The sequence below is a fragment of the Nerophis lumbriciformis genome, linkage group LG13 (assembly GCF_033978685.3).
Source record: "Nerophis lumbriciformis linkage group LG13, RoL_Nlum_v2.1, whole genome shotgun sequence".
Lineage (NCBI taxonomy): Eukaryota > Metazoa > Chordata > Actinopteri > Syngnathiformes > Syngnathidae > Nerophis > Nerophis lumbriciformis.
This window is the reverse complement of record NC_084560.2, coordinates 35,027,282-35,045,430: the sequence shown is the minus strand read 5'-3', so window position 1 is coordinate 35,045,430 and position 18,149 is coordinate 35,027,282. Positions and strand designations below refer to the sequence as shown.

The window sequence follows — 18,149 nt, the reverse complement described above, 5'->3', positions numbered from 1 at the left end:
TTTTACACACAGAAGTGAATGCAATGCATACTTGGTCAACAGCTATACAGGTCACACTGAGGGTGGCCGTATAAACAACTTTAACACTGTTACAAAAACGCGCCACATTGTGAACCCACACCAAACAAGAATGACAAACACATTTCGGGAGAACATCCGCACCGTAACACAACAGAACAAATACCCAGAACCCCTTGCAGCACTAACTCTTCCGGGACGCTACAATATACAGCCTCCGCTGCCCCCCTCCCACCTCAACTTCCTCGTGCCCTATTCACTGCCGTTGTGTCCTTGGGCAAGACACTTTACCCACCTGCTCCCAGTGCCACCCACACTGGTTTAAATGTAACTTAGATATTGGGTTTCACTAAAGCGCTTTGAGTCACTAGAGAAAAGCGCTATATAAATATAATTCACTTCACTTCACCTCCAGTACTTACTGACACTGTACGACCCCAACAAAGAGCTGCAACTGTTGGCTGATGCCTCTTCATACGGATTGAGGGCAGTCCTCCTACAGAAGGAGGGAGAGCTCATAGTCATTCACATCGACGTCCCACTGAGGTGAGTTTTTCCTTGCCCTTATGTGGGCTCTGTACCGAGGATGTCGTTGTGGCTTGTGCAGCCCTTAGAGACACTTGTGATTTAGGGCTATATAAATAAACATTGATTGATTGATTGATTTAACTATGCATGAACTTCAAACAAGTTTCTAAGCTTCAGAACCATACATGGCGATTATGTGGTCTCTGTCGCCATCTAAAGGCCAAACTCCGCCATGGCAGTTGCAATGACGTTAAATAAACTACATGTGAATGTAAACGCCGTCAACGAGACTAATTATCTCTCAATTGACCCAAAAACAACTGAACTTAGCATACGATGCACCAAACATTTGCAGAAGTAGCGCGGCACGACATTCAGTTCATATGCTGTAACAGTATGTGACAAACTTACATTTAGTCGCCAACGCACACAAGGCTGGCTGCCACCATTGATTGAAACCGGCTAGTCTGACAAAGACGTGCTTTAAAGGGGAAATGACGTCACAGATTGACCTATCAATTTAAAAGACACAGGAACATTACAAAACTGGTTAAAGACACACAATAGGTTTTCGTACAGTTATCATATCGGGGGGAAAAAACCTGTGTAGATAGAAATTAGAATAAGAATTGGGGTTTTTTACATTTAACTGACACCCCTCTGAATTGTTTGTAAATAATACCTTCATACTTTTATCTATCTTTTATGTTATACTATTATGTTATGTATTTGGCAGTGACGTGCGGTCACTAGAGGCAGGTGAGGCAGGGCCTCACCTGCCATCATGGAAAGAAAAAAAATGTAAAAAGAAAACAAATTAATTAAATTGTTATATGTATTCAGTGATTATACTATAAAGTTATTTTCCATTTAACTTCACCAGTTTTAGATTATTTTTATTCAAAATCGCTGAATTTTCACATTTGCCGTTCAAATACTGAGAAGAGACGGTGCGGTGATCAGCAGCCAGTTGAGGCACGTCACTCAGTTGTGCCTCAACATGGATTGCGGACTCGGCTAACTGCTGGCCTGCTGTGCAGTGAGACCATATTGCTATATGAACTATATTATACATTTCCATAGTTTAGTTAGCTGAGGTATATAATGTACAGTGTATTTTGTCAACAACTGTATGTGTGTAACGTATTTCTTGTGCTGAGCAATCATAAAACTGCTGCGAAGGCGCACTGTGTGAGGCACGCAGTAATCCCGCCTCCTGGTGCCGGTTGATGCACCACCGCGCAAAGTGCACCCCCCGACGGGAGCGCCACACCAACCAAAGCCCACACCCAAACCCTCCACGTGCAAGACCGAATCCACCCAAAAAAAGTCACTTAACAAGAAGCCAAAAAGTGCAAAAACAACAATGCTCGCGCCGGAGGAGCCGTGAACGACTGCAGGGACACAACATTAGGTACACCTGCAGACTGCAGCACGGATTTCATATTTCATTCATTCACAACTCCTCCAACACGAACACCACTGTTCCCGCACTTATAAGTAAAGGTAAGACCATAATAAGTTTTTTTTAATTAAATGTGCTTTTTTGTGTGCTACAGTTTGTATGTGTAAAGTTAAGTTAAAGTACCAATGATTGTCACACACACACTGTCCTCTGCATTTGACCCATCCTCTTCTTCACCCCCTGGGAGGTGAGGGGAGCAGTGGGCAGCAGCAACGCCGTGCCCGGGAATAATTTTTGGTGATTTAACCCCCAATCCCAACGCTTGATGCTGAGTGCCAAGCAGGGAAGAATGCTGGTATGAGCTTTAAACATAACCCGTTAACTGCTGCCAATCAAATGGTGAATAAGATACTCTTTAGGGTTCATATGTTTGTAAATCTGGCTGTGATGAAGTCAGTGCCTCACCAGCCATCAACCTCACTGCACGTCACTGGTATTTGGTGACATTTTCTCGCATTTTCTTTTAAAGCCAATAGACTGCTGTTTACAGTTACGCCATCAGAGAGCGCCAGACAAAGAGTAGATGTTGCATACTCCGGTGCAGTAAAAGGCGGTATGCAGTATGCGGTATTTAAGTTATGGCTGCAACCCGCCTGTTAAGTAAAAGAAGAAGAAAGGCTTCCTGCGACCACATAGAAAGAAAGAAGAAGAAGAAGAAGCAGATTTCATGTTTGGACACTACCACAGACATAAAACAGCAGTGTCGCCTTTAAGTCTGCGTTTATCTCTCATTTCCACATGTTTACTAATTCGACCATCGTGTGTCGAACTACACTTTATTCATTCTTCGTGTCAGTTTAAACTCGACTCGTCGCTGTGAACTTTGAAGCTTCTCAGGTTAGCTTAGCTTAGCTCGCCAGTTAGCTTAGCTTGCTAGCTGCTAACAAAGAGACGTGGAAGTGAGCAACACATCTCTAAAGAGATCCCATCTGAGTGCAAAGTGTTGTGATTGAGTGAAAATGTGCGATAGAACGATATCGGAATCCGAGGGGGAACTTTCTCGAACAAAAGAGGAGAACGAGCGACAACGTCAACTACTGGACGCTGTTTTCAAGAAGCCTCAAGTTGTCCTACTCAGAACAGGTTTGTTTACTTTTCCATCTCACATGTTTACTAACTTTATATTTCATCATTGACATGAAAAAAAACACTTGGAAAAACTTAACTGAGTAGATTAGCGTTGTCAAGAAGTGAAAGTAAGATTGTTGGCTACGTAAATTGAAGTGGATAATAAGTTGCACACACAAAACTGTTTTTCAAAAATAAAGATGACAAATATTCCACTTGAAGTTAGGGGTTAAGGTTAATAATCTACACAGTGACGTTACGGTAAAAATAAGCACACAAAGGAAAGTGCTTTAAAGCAGTGGTCCCCAACCACCGGGCCGCGGCCCGGTACCGGTCCGCACAAGAAATGTAAAAAATAATATTTTTTTTGTATTTTTTATTAAATCAACATAAAAAACACAAGATACACTTACAATTAGTGCACCAACCCAAAAAGCCTCCCTCCCCCATTTACACTTATTCACACTCATTCGCACCAAAGAGTTGTTTCTTTCTGTTATTAATATTTCTGGTTCCTAAATTATATATCAATATATATCAATACAGTCTGCAGGGATAGAGTCCACCACCAAGACAAAAAGAATTGCTGCAATCAATCGAGATGTAATGTGCAATAAGGACTTTGTGTTTTTTTTGCATTATTTCATTTCAGGTAATTAAAGGGGAACATTATCACAATTTCAGAATGGTTAAAACCATTAAAAATCAGTTCCCAGTGGCTTATTATATTTTTCGAAGTTTTTTTCAAAATTTTACCCATCACGCAATATCCCTAAAAAAAGCTTAAAAGTGCCTGTTATAAACACCCGTCCATTTTCCTGTGACGTCACATAGTGATGCCAACACAAACAAACATGGCGGAAAGAACAGCAAGCTATAGCGACATTAGCTCGGATTCAGACTCGGATTTCAGCGGCTTAAGCGATACAACAGATTACGAATGTATTGAAACGGATGGTTGTAGTGTGGAGGAAGGTAGCGAAAACGAAATTGAAGAAAAAACTGAAGCTATTGAGCCATATCGGTTTGAACCGTATGCAAGCGAAACCGACGAAAACGACACGACAGCCAGCGACACGGGAGAAAGCGAGGACAAATTCGGCAATCGCCTTCTAACCAACGATTGGTATGTGTTTGTTTGGCATTAAAGGAAACTAACAACTATGAACTAAGTTTACAGCATATGGAATACATTTGGCAACAACATGCACTTTGAGAGTGCAGACAGCCCAATTTTCATCAATTAATATATTCTGGAGACATACCCTCATGTCAGCAGGCCAGGGAAGCTAGGGTCGATATTCTTCTCTTGATCATCTTCGGTGGCATAAGGGACGGTGTGAGCCAAGACATCCAGGGGGTTTAGCTCGCTCGTCTGCGGGAACAAACTGCCATTGCTTGCCGTGCTACCGAGGTCCTTTGTCCCTGAATTGCTCACACACTCCGGCAGATTCAATGGGGGTCTGGCGGCAGATTTCTTTGACTTTATCGTTGGAAATGCATCTGCTTTGAGTGTCGCAGGATATCCACACATTCTTGCCATCTCTGTCGTAGCATAGCTTTCGTCGGTAAAGTGTGCGGAACAAACGTCCAATTTCTTGCCACTTTGGCATCTTTGGGCCACTGGTGCAACTTGAATCCGTCCCTGTTCGTGTTGTTACACCCTCCGACAACACACCGACGAGGCATGATGTCTCCAAGGTACGGAAAACAGTCGAAAAAACGGAAAATAACAGAGCTGATTTGACTCGGTGTTTGAGAAAATGGCGGATTGCTTCCCGTCATCGCTCCGAGAGCGAACATTAGAAAAGCGTTTAATTCGCCAAAATTCACCCATTTAGAGTTCGGAAATCGGTTAAAAAATTATATGGTCTTTTTTCTGCAACATCAAGGTATATATTGACGCCTACATAGGTCTGGTGATAATGTTCCCCTTTAACCATCAAATTGTTCACTGGAGATTTTAGGGGTTACGTTTATGTTGGTTTTTACAGCATATTAGTCACACCTGGGTGAAGTCTTGTCTGGGTTTCGTCTGGTTTCATGTTATCTTGTCATTTCCTGTTTTATTTTGAAAGGTTAACTCTCCCTTCCTCCTGTTTCACTGGTCTGATGTCTCTCCTGATTGCCTGATTGTGTCCACCTGTGTCACCCACCCTCATGTGTATAAATGGTTCGTCTTCCATCTGTCCTGTGCCAGAGTGTTTTCGTATCTTTTGTGCGAACCTCCAGCGTTCCATGTCCACAGCCATTGCCACGTTATTCGTACCCTTTTTGTCAGGTAAGATTAGTTGTTTAGCATTTCCTCCCTTGTTTGGAATACATTATTTGTTGTCAAACTCCTGCATCTGTGCCCAGAGTCCTGTTCAGGTCGTGACAATATTAACTTGAAAAAAAACAAAAAACTTTTTCATGGTAAAATCTATGCTTGTTGTTTTTACCGTGTATTACTGTTAACGGAAAAAGTGTCGCACCTTTTTTGACGGTAAAAAACTGGCAGCGCTGTTGCCAGAATTAAAAAAGAAATAACAGTGGTGCTGTTTTTCCATGTACAGTAAGACGTTGTAAAACCACAGTACATTTTACAGTAACATTCTGGCCACTAAGCTGTAAGTTTTTCCATTTACTGTAAAATGTTGTAAAAACACTTTTTACTGCAGTAAAATTCCAGTGAGTGAGTTGCCAGTTTTTACTATAAAATATGCAGATTTTTGTTTTTACAGTGTGCATTAAAGGCCTACTGAAATGCGATTTTCTTATTTAAACGGGGATAGCAGGTCCATTCTATGTGTCATACTTGATCATTTTGCGATATTGCCATATTTTTGCTGAAAGGATTTAGTAGAGAACATCGACGATAAAGTTTGCAACTTTTGGTCGCTGATAAAAAAGCCTTGCCTGTACCGGAAGTAGCAGACGAGTAGTGTGACGTCACAGGTTGTGGAGCTCCTCACATCCGCACATTGTTTACAATCATGGCCACCAGCAGCGAGAGCGATTCGGACCGAGAAAGCGACGATTTCCCCATTAATTTGAGCGAGGATGAAAGATTTGTGGATGAGGAAAGTGAGAGTGAAGGACTAGAGGGCAGTGGGAGCGATTCAGATAGGGAAGATGCTGTGAGAGGCGGGTGGCACCTGATATTCAGCTGGGAATGACTAAAACAGTAAATAAACACAAGACATATATATACTCTATTAGCCACAACACAACCAGGCTTATATTTAATATGCCACAAATTAATCCTGCATAACAAACACCTCCCCCCTCCCGTCCATATAACCCGCCAATACAACTCAAACACCTGCACAACACACTCAATCCCACAGCTCAAAGTACCGTTCACCTCCCCAAAGTTCATACAGCACGTATATTTCCCCAAAGTCCCCAAAGTTACGGACGTGACATGCACACAGCGGCACGCACGTACGGGCAAGCGATCAAATGTTTGGAAGCCGCAGCTGCATGCGTACTCACGGTACCGCGTCTGCATATCCAACTCAAAGTCCTCCTGGTAAGAGTTTCTGTTGTCCCAGTTCTCCACAGGCCAATGGTAAAACTTGACTGTCATCTTCCGGGATTTTAAACAATGAAACACCGGCTGTGTTTGTGTTGCTGCATGCCGCCCGCAAAACACCACTTCCCACCTACAGCTTTCTTCTTTGCTGTCTCTATTGTTCATTGAACAAATTGCAAAATATTCACCAACACAGATGTCCAGAATACTGTGGAATTTTGTGATAAAAATAGACGACTAAATAGCTGGCCACCATGCTGTCCCAAAATGTCCTCCACAATCCGTGACGTCAGGTGCTGACGTCATCATACCGAGACGTTTTCAGCAGGATATTTCACGCGAAATTTAAAATTGCACTTTAGTAAGCTAACCCGGCCGTATTGGCATGTGTTGCAATGTTAAGATTTCATCATTGATGTATAAACTATCAGACTGCGTGGTCGGTAGTAGTGGGTTTCAGTAGGCCTTTAAAAATATATACCGTATAATAAGTAGACTATAAGTCGCAGTTTTTTTCATTGTTTGGCCGGGCTCCAGTGCGACGTATATATGTTTTTTTCCTTCTTTATTATGCATTTTTGGCAGGTGCGACTTATACTCCGGTGCAACTTATACTCCGAAAAATACGGTAATGTTTAAATATATAGGCAAATTCATATATTATTCGCTGTGACAAACGGCCCTCTAAGGACAGCCCTAACTGCAAAGTGGCCCCTTGACGAAAACAAGTGTCACACCCCTGGTCTACACCTTTCATCGGAGGACGGTAGGCTGGGGTTGACAGAATAGAGATGTGGTTGTGGAAGCCAAGGACTCTGTAGGCACCACATATGTTTGTCAGGATGGGTACAGAATTCGGTACTTTTATAGGTACTGACCGAAGTCTGTTGGTACTACCGTGTACCGATTATTTTAAAATTAAACGGTGCCATATTTCAATACCTTTGTTGCATGTGACGTCATGTCATAAATTATACATTTTAGTATCACATTGTTCACTTGTAGAATATTCATAATTCAATTCATGTCTGTTACTTTGGTTTGTTTCTTGCAGATGTGCAGCAGTTGAAAGAAAGTCCCCCTAAATCACAGGGGGGGAACTCCACTTTGAAGCAGGAGGATCCGCAGCCCCCCCACATTAAAGAGGAAGAGGAGGGAGAGTGTCTTCTAGGGCAGGAGGAGGCGGATCTCACCAAGTTTCCACTGACTGTTGTCTGTGTGAAGACTGAAGACCATGAAGACAAACCACCTGAGTCCTCACAGCTTCATCACAGTCCAAGTAAGCACAACATCCAGATATCATCTAATACAATCAGGGTATCCGCGGGGTCTTAAAAAGTCTAAAAAAGTCTTAAATCTAAAAATTTTAATTTAAGGCCTTAAAATGTCTAAAATTCTCCTAAATATCATAAAAGGTCTCAAATATAATTGTAAAAGGTCTTAAAAATCTATTAACGTTACTTTTATTAAAAACATGCATAAACTTCAGTCTCGCTTTGAAATGTTTTGATTTTTGTTTGGCTAATTCCAAACAAATCTTAGTTCACAACAGAGAGGTTTCTGGTGTTTTTAGTTAAGTTAAGCATTTTGTATTCCAATCTGAAAGAGCTGTGAATAAATTCATATACTCTGTAAGTAATTCTGGGCCTCCACTTTTCCTTCAAGTCTTTTGTACTTTTTTGCCTGTATCGATGTGAAATGGGTCTTAAATTTGATTCATTATGGTCTTAAAAAAAGTCTTAAAAAGTCTTAAATTTGGCTTGTTGAAACCTGCAGAGACCCTGACAATGTTTGTAACAGATCTTCATCCAGGGTCCAACATTCTCTCTCACGTTGGAGATATAATCATCAACAATGTATTTGTTGAGTTGCAACCACGTGACCTAGAGGACGTCCCCCTTACCTCATGTGGTCAAATGAAGGCAAACATTCAATATGGCTACTGTTTATTTACTTTTTGCAGCACCAATGTCAGCATATTTTAAGGTTTAGTGGTTAATATACACAAATAATACTAACTGTCAGGAGTTTTACTGCAGTTTATCATTAACATCGGTAATTGTTACCTCCTGATATGTGCATCAATAAGTAAGGTAAGTCATGTTTATTATATTTATGTATTTATGGACATTAACAATTCCCATCTCTGCTGGTAATTGTTGTTTATCTACGTTTGTTTCTCTGCTTTTTTGGCAATTAATTTATAACATATGATACATGCGTTTAGTTTTTACTTGGGTGACAATTTTTTTTTAAATCGGTTTAATCAGACTCTTAAGGTTACAAGTTATTATTTGCTTGCATAAATAATGTGCTTAAGAAAATACCCCAATATTTGGATACAAATGCAATTTTGTAGTCAGAATGTCATACAGGAACGTTTTTTTTATGTTTTACTGAACTGCAAGTCATTGATTTACTCAAAACATGGTGACAATAAGTATAGTGAGAATTAAGAGCACATTTTGAAAGTCTTTGCAATAATCTTGCAAACAAGGTACAGTTACTAATCGATAATGTAGTACACACGCTCATAAACAACTTAACATAGTGAACCATTTGGTTTAAACAATTGTTGAAACAAACAAGCTTGTTTACCTTTTTCAGACGACAATGCTGATCTCTTTTTTTGGTACATCGCGACCCCAGCTCCTTGTGATTACTTACAGATGTCCAACGTTCTCCGGGCAGCAAAATAAATTTGCATGCAGTCAGTAGTAGCAATTTGATGCTCTTGTTTGTGTAGTACAGTTGGTGCATCCTTGCTGTAATTGTGCAGATCAGCAGTGGGGATATGAATGACATATTTTGGTTGGACAAGTTACCTGAGTTTTATCCAAAATTCTGTTTTGGAGCGAAATGGTGATCACAGACCGTGTAACAAATGTGCCCGTCTTCCGGGTTAAACCTTAACCCGGAAGTGATTAATCTTCATTCATATTTGATAACGCGATCATTTCTTTTTATTTATGACATGCTTTAACGCGTTAAAGGGGAACTGCACTTTATTTTATTTTATTTTGCATTTTTGCATTCTAACATGTAAAAATCAGCTCGTTCTAGGTGGCTAGTGTTGCGCACGACCAGTCTTCCTCTCAGGGAATAAAACACGCTGGTCAATCCCAAATTCTTTTGGATGACATATATGTTGAGTAAAAAGGACCGCCGAGACAGAATAGTACTTGGCCAAGTTTTATTAAAGCTTTAGGAGACCAGCCCTTACAACGCAACCCGAGCAACGCCAGGAGAGGTCTAAAAATAAGACAAAGGGGGTTAACTTTCATAGTGAGAGAGGAATGCACCTGCTGATAAGAAGAGGGGTCGCATCCTTCGGTACCAGCACAAACCACCCTTTTGAGGAGTGATTGGTCATGTTTGTGCAGACACTGGGCGCTCAAGGACAAAATATGGAATTCAACAACAGATAATAAGGCAACAGAAATATACCGGCCGCACGGACATCTCCAGAGTGGAAATGTACCAGTAGCATAATCACATAATACAATGTTATACTAAAGCATCACAGTATATCAAACATATATGCATTATCCACACTAGCAATGCAGCTAATGGGAGCAATCAATTCTACCTTTAAATCACTTTAAAATTGCATTAAAAAACCCAAAGCAAATCTTTTTGTTGCCATAACTGTAGCTTAGTTTGGCACTCTTTAATTTTATTTTCTATGTTTGTTTTCTGAGAGTACATTTTTGCTTTTTTTTTGATAGGTTAATACCTAAATATTTTACCTCAGACTTTACAGGGACACATTTATTGATAGGAAACCATTCACATGTTTTAGGGGCTAGGCAAAGTCCTGCAACATTAGAGAATTCTTGAATCTTTTCAATAACAGTTGGAATTTGTTCTTCATTTTTTAAGAAAAAAGTAGTTTCATCTGCTAATGAACTATTATTTCCGTGCCAGCAGGTTCAAATATGGTGATAACAGAGATTCTTAAGGAATGCTCATCTTGATTGGGGAAACTTGGGGTTGTGCCTGAGACTAGTAAGACACAGATATTAATATTATCATAAAGTCCTTGAATTATCTCCCGAAACTTAATACAAAATCCAGTGTGTTCCAGCATTCTAGAAAGGAAGTCATGTTCCAGTGAGTCAAGCGTTTTATAAAAGTCAAAGAAGAGCAGAAGACCATCAGGTGCAATTAAATCCCTGTATTCAATCATGTCTATGACAGTCTAATGTTGGTATGAATGGAGCAGCCTTTGAAACATCCTGATTGTTTAAAAAACGGACATAATTTCTAAGGTGCCTCTGACTCTGTCTAACACGTAAAAGAAAATACTTTAGACATGGCACTAATTTCCAAGACTTCTACATAAATATCAACGCACATAACATCAATTGAAAATGAAAAGCAGGCCAAAATTGATGTGTTTTCATATATAGACACCGAAAGCGGAAGTAGTGATTTTCAAGACAGAAGAAAGAAGAACATTTGTATTTGTTTTTTTATGTCCTGTCCAGCCTTTCAGGCAAATCCTATTGCTGATGTAGATGCCCATATTTGCTGTACAGATTTACTTTACAAAAGAGAAGTGTGGGATACTTCTCTTGTTGCCTTATTTGTATTTAACTTTATTACATGGATTTATTTAATGTTTGGCGCAGCAGGAGGGGATAGAAAGAAGAAAAAAAATGGAAGACAGAGGGGGAAATTGTGGGGACAAGATGGGGATAAGACAGAGAGACAACCACAACAAAGACAACAATAACAACCACAACTACAGAACAACATCAGCAAATACAATACGTACAAATATGATACGAAAAGTGATAGCAAAGAAGCAGTTAGTGAAGTAAATATTAACACAGAAATTGCAATGAACATTATTGCACTACAAATGGAACAATACAAATACCAATAGAAATAGCACCATTAATAACGAATAATAACAATAATTACCTCTATTATCAACAACACAATTGTTTCAAATGCAACAATACATATATGCAATGAAAACTTGAATTACAAAAGAAAGCAGATAAATGGAGGGGAAGAAAGAGAAGCGTACTGTATTAACCCTGTAGATTGCTATAGTAAAATAGGTTAAGCTTTATCAGTGTGCCGTGTGTTACCCAGTTTCACCGAGGGGAACAACGTTAATATATGTTTGATGAAACATGATTATATGCGTGACTGTATGTATGTATATGTACAGCAGCGTTTCTCAAAGTGTGGGGCGCGCCCCACTGGTGGGGAATAGAGACATGACAGGTGGGGCGCGAGGAACGGGAGGACATTTCACTTTCATTATTTTTTTTTAAATTATATTCTTAGATTTTTTTTTATTTTTTACTATGCTTTCATTTTCTATACACACTGTAAATCACTTTGTGATTCTGTCTGTGGAATCCGCTATATAAATAAATGCAAATTACTTATTTTTCCTGTAGGCTTTAAATGTCTCGGTAGGAGCGAAAGTTTGACAGACATAGCAACAGTAACTAATGGGGGCGGTGCTAAGCGGATCAAACTTTCACGCGGATGGGTAGCAGGCTAATGTGTGAACCACAATTACACAAAATGGATACATTTGTGACTGGCACCTCAAAGGTCGTCGAGCCAGAGCCAGAGCCAGCGCCTGCAAAAAAACAAAAATCTGACGGGCCTAATCAACCATAAAGCCAACCGAAAAGAAAATATGATGAAGGGTATCTTAATGCTCTTGGACTCACGGCAGCGGTGGTGGAGGCAGAGAGACCCCTGTGTGTTCTGTGTCTAAAAGCGCTAGCAGCAGACAGCATGAGACCCAACAAATTAAAGAGACACCTCGAGACCACACACCCCAATCACGTCAATAAGCCACTTGATTTCTTTCAAATAAAACTGACAGAGTACCGTCAACAGGAGAAGCGCCTGGTAAAAGCTACATCAGTAAACAGTAACGCTCAAATGGCTTCATATAGAGTTGCATACAGAATTGCACAATGCAAAAAAACACATGTTATGTCCTCGGTTTCACCTATGTGCTTATTTAGGTGTCTTAATTTAATAATAATCAGGCAACACGTTTCAACTCAATGCCTCGGATCGCTCCCATTTATTAACAACTTCGAGAGTCCAAACTCTCCCTTCCTCCCGTGACGTCACACACTGAACACATGCTACGGTGGCTCGGACATGACAAAACAGTACATGACACCTCACACAATTGCTGAGCAGCTCATTCTCCCCGCTGCAATAGACATGGTGTCAGTCATGCTTGACGAGACAAGCGCAGCAAAATTAAAAGCTGTCCCACTGTCAAACGACACAGTTGCGAGACGTATATGCGACATTGCAAGTGATCTTGAGGAACAACTCGTCGACACATTAAAAGAAAGTCGTTTTGCTTTACAAGTGGACGAAGCTACTGACAGCAATACTGTTCATCGCATACGTCCGCTTTGTGAATGGCGAGTCACTGCGAGGATTTTCTGTTTTGCAAATACATCAAAAATAGAGCCACTGCTGATGAGCTGTTCAAGATAATGGACAGTTTCATCAAAGAACACGACCTTTAAATGTGAAAACTGTGTGGGCTTTTGCTGTGATGGCGCACAGACCATGGCAGGGTCAAGAAACGGGCTGCAGGCTCTAATAAAGAGGGTTGCGCCAAATGCGCATTGGACACACTGTGTCATTCACCGGGAAGCACTTGCGTCAAGGCAGCTCAGCCCCGAACTCAATGAGGTTTTAACAGATGTTGTGAGCGCGGTAAATTTGATCAAAACACGACCACTGAAAGCGCGACTGTTCTCTGCACTGTGTGAGGAAATGGGAGCTGATCATACAGCGGTGCTGTTTCACAGTGAAGCAAGGTGGCTCTCCCGGGGCAAAGTGCTGTCACTTGCCCTGTCTTGCCAAATGCATAGCTCCTCCTTTTTTTGTTGTTGCAAAGATTGCAAAGTGGCACTTTTATTTTATTTATTATTGAACTTGATGCAAGTTATAATACTTTTTTTGATTTATTATTGAACTTGATGCTAGTTATAACACTTTTGTTTTATTTATTATTGAACTTGATGCAAGTTATTTTATTTATTATTGAACTTGATGCAAGTTATACCACAGCTGCACAGTTATTTTATTTATTATTGAACTTGATGTTATATTATGTTATTGAGTTTGAATGTATACAACTTGATGTTACTTGATGTTCAATAAATTTGAAAATGTTAAGCTTGGCATTAGCGTTCTGTTGGGGCGATGGGGGCAGGTGGGGCTTGAAAACTCCCCCTTGTCCAAAGTGGGGGATGACAAAAAAAGTTTGAGAACCACTGATGTACAGTATGTTTATACGTATGTTTGTACAGTGAATGTGCGTGTGGATGTATGTACCGCAAGTGTGTATGTATATACTGTATTTGTGTATGTATATGTGAGCGTATGTACCTGTGTATGTGGGTAAGTATCTATGTATGTATGTATGAATGTACGTATATATGTATGAATAATTGGGTGTATGTGAGTATGTATGTGTATTTGTATGTACAATATATTTGTCTCCCAGTGTGTGCGGGAGCCAAACTACAGCCTCAGCCACCCAGAGAGCCCAACCCAAAACAACAGGTGCAGTGCCCAGTTAAATAGGGACCACCGGCCCCACGCAGTCATGCCGACCAGCGACAGGACCCCCAGAGCCGCGCCCACTGCGTCGCACGGCAGGCCAGCGGCAGGACATCAACAAACGCGAATCCCTTTTTACCTCCACTTTCATATATGTGCATATCTGTAAACATCCTCGTTGTGCCATGTCTAAAATATTTTATGTGTTGGGCTCCAAAGACATTTTAGCCAGACACACATACTGTATTATCCCCGCTTTTACTTTGAAAATAAAGACTTCCGTTGTCAGACTACGAAAAACCATCCGTTTTGGTCTGTTTTTCCGTTATTGTTTACTGGGGATCTTCATTTTTCTTTTCAAAACCAAAGAAAAAAAACGCTTTGTTTTTCAATTTTCTTTTTTGTATTTTAAAATGAGATAATTTCAATTTCCAATAATGAAAAGAACATTGAAATACCAAATCATACACTGACATAGGTTATGACATTTTGGTTTCAAACTTGTGGAAACATTACAGAAGAATAAATGAGACAAGCATCTTGCCTGCCTGCCTGCACGTGATTAAAAGCTGGTTTGTGTCCCGCCTAAGAAGCAACCTGCTGTTCAAACTTTCTAAGCTTTGTATGCTGAAACCACAAGAGCATACAAAGAGACATATAATTAATAAAAATGTGTTAAACCATCATATTTTGCAATAATTCTTATTTGTCCTGCAGACGTCCAGCAGCTGATTGGTCATCAAGAAGAACCCCTCTCTCTGTTGCTGATGGTGAGCTCCCCTTTGAAGCAGGAGAATCCACAGCCCCCCCACATTAAAGCGGAAGAGGAGGAACTCTGCATCACTCAGGAGGGAGAGTGTCTTCTAGGAGAGGAGGAGGCTGATCTTACCAACTTTCTGACAGTTGTGTCTGTGAAGACTGAAGACCATGAAGACAAACCACCTGAGTCCTCACAGCTTCATCACAGTCCAAGTGAGGAGAAGAGAGAGGTGGAGCCTCCAAGCAGCAGCTCACCACAACACATGACAACAGAAGGTGATGGAGACCACAGTGGAGGATCACAAGCAGACAACCTCTTAGCTCCACTATCAGATAGTGACGACTCAACGTCACACGTTGATGTAAATATGGAATCACACATGAAAACACACACAGGGGAAAAAACTTTCAGTTGTACAATTTGTGGTAAAATATTATCTCACCAATATAATATCCTGTCACATATGAAAACACACACAGGAGAAAAACCTTTCCGTTGTTCAGTTTGCAGTAAAATATTCTCCCAAAGAGGAAATATGACAAGACACATGAGAACACACACAGGAGAAAAACCTTTCAGTTGTTCAGTTTGTGCAAAAGACTTTGGTACAAACTCTCATTTGACTCAACACATGCGAACACACACCGGAGAAAAATCTTTTATTTGCCCAAACTGTGGCAAAAGGTTTTCTCAAAGAAGAACAATGCTGTCACACATGAAAACACACACAGGAGAACGACCTTTCAGTTGTTCAGTTTGTGATCAAATATTTTCCAGAAAATGTAATATGCAAATACACATGAGAACACACACAGGAGATAAACCATTCCGTTGTTCAGTTTGCAGTAAGATATTTTCCACAAAAAGTAATATGCAAATACACATGAGAACACACACAGGAGAAAAGCCTTTCAATTGTTCAGTTTGCGGTAAAATATTTTCCAATAAAAGCATTATGCAAAGACACATGAGAACACATACAGGAGAAAAAAATTATATTTGTTCAGTTTGTCCAAAAGGCTTTGGTTCAACCTCTGACTTGACTCAACACATGCGAACGCACACTGGAGAAAAACCTTTTATCTGCGCAAACTGCGGAAAAATGTTTTCTCAAAGGAGAACAATGCTGTCACACATGAGAACACACACAGGAGAAAAACCTTTCAGTTGTTTAGTTTGTAGTAAAAAAATTTCCCATAAAAGTAATTTGCAAAGACACATGAGAACACACACAGGAGAAAAACCTTTCAGTTGTTCAGTGTGTGGCAAAATGTTCTCCAAAAAAAGTAGTATACAAATACACATGAGCAGACACACAGGAAAAAAAACGTTCTGTTGTTTGGTGTGTGATAAAAGATACAGTGAGAAAAGTAAAATGCAAAGACACACGAGAACGCACACAGGAGAAAAACCTTTCGTTTGTTCAGTCTGCGATAAAGGATTCTCCTGCAAACGTAATATGCAAACACACATGAGAACACACACGGGAGAAAAACCTTTCACTTGTTCAGTCTGTGATAAAAGATTCTCTTTCAAAGGTAATATGCAAACCCACATGAGAACACACACAGGAGAAAAACCTTTTAGTTGTTCAGTGTGTGGTGAACGATCCTCTCACAAACAAATAATGCAAATACACATGAGAACACACACAGGAGAATAGCGTTTTCTTTTTGGAAGTCCTCTTTGAATGGACTCATGCAGAGTCACTAATGGTCTACTGCAAGGCTTCTTTGAAGTCTGGACTGGGTTCTAGAGCCAGACAACAAGTCAGTGGGGACCCAGCCAACCCACTTTAAGTTAAGAATTTGTAATCAATATCAAATACAGTGTTTTTAAATATGATCCACTAAATCCTTTAAAGGGGAACTGCACTTTTTTGGAATGCTGTCTATCATTCGCAATGCTTATGTAAGACAAGCACTCATGTCTTCCTTTTTTATGTATTCTATCTCGTAAATAAATGCTTGCAAGACTAGATAAACCTTACATTTTTGAGCCTGAGTATATGCAGAATGTGTTACAAATTTTAGAAGCTGAGTGATAAGCAGATCCAAGAAGTAGCAGTATTGCTAAGTGCTAATAAACAAGACATACAAACAACAAAAATAATTAAACAAGCACTTACTCTACAATGTCTGCTCCCACTGGAAAGTCGACTAATGGAATGTTCATATCTTCCCATTCGAATGAAGAAATCACAATTCTCACGCATATATTGCTTTATTCATTATAGAAATGTTTCTTGACGCCTTATGTTGTATATTTTTATATGGGATTTCCAGTTTGTTTTGCCATCTATTATTTCGCCCAAAATGTGATTTATTTAACTCTTTCAATGTCTACTTCATCTATTTGTATTTGTGTTTGACTATCCCTTCTACTTTAACGGAATAGCACTATTTAGTTGTCTGAAAATAGTACTAATTTCAAGTCCTTTGTAACTTTACAAATGTTGTTTATATGAAGCTTGAACCATTTTGGTCTCAGTGTTGATCCCTGGGGTACACCACAAAATATATTTAGCACTGTATTTGCCTAACGTCACATATTGCTTCCTGTTGGTTAGGTAGCTTCTTAGCCAGTTTAAGACCAGCCGTCTGATGTCATACCGTTTTAATTTGTTTTGTAAACCCTGCAGGCGGGATAAAAAAGCCGTCATGAGTTCAGGACACTTCTGCTCAAATGTGCGATATTCAGGTAGCAATCATCTATGCTCATGTCATGAGAAATATTATTTTTAGACCAAAAGGTGCTGAGTGAGTTTGTTATTGTTTTTGTTTTAAATGTTAGTCTGCCCAGAGACAACAGGCGGCAATTATAATTTGACTAGAATCTGACACATTTACATATTCTGTATATTTGCCATTAATATTTACTGTCCCTATTTAAAATAAATATTAACTAACCCACCTCTTTTTACATCCCTTCTTCTTTTACATTTTTAAATCAGTGAAATCTTCAAAAATATATTAGACTTAGACTTCCTTTATATTGTCATTCAAATTTGAACTTTACAGTACACATAAGAACAAAATGTTGTTGCATTAGCTCATGGTAGTGCAGGATAAAAAAGCAATAAGGTGCAGATATAAATAAATAGATTACTGTACAGATTAACATATTGCACTTTTGCATATGCATCCAGGTTTATAGATGTATGTTGTATTGTCTTTAAATTCCAGTCAGTTAATCCATTTTTGGGGGGAATTGAGGGG

At 39.7% G+C, this 18,149-nt stretch overlaps 1 protein-coding gene across 2 annotated transcripts; it reads left to right on the top strand.

Moving 5' to 3' along the window:
- The first annotated feature begins 2,596 nt into the window (after positions 1-2,596).
- On the top strand, positions 2,597-17,830 carry LOC133613393 (uncharacterized). Of its 2 annotated transcripts, none has more exons than XM_061970914.2 (3): positions 2,597-3,094; positions 7,651-7,875; positions 14,116-14,374. In XM_061970914.2, exons 1-3 carry the CDS (start codon positions 2,971-2,973, stop codon positions 14,193-14,195), a joined length of 429 nt encoding a protein of 142 aa, XP_061826898.2. In that variant the 5' UTR covers positions 2,597-2,970; the 3' UTR covers positions 14,196-14,374. The 2 variants fall into 2 exon arrangements, with proteins under 2 accessions (XP_061826898.2, XP_061826897.2); XM_061970913.2 differs by lacking the exon at positions 14,116-14,374 and adding an exon at positions 14,889-17,830 and having other exon boundaries at positions 2,602-3,094.
- Positions 17,831-18,149: the final 319 nt, after the last annotated feature.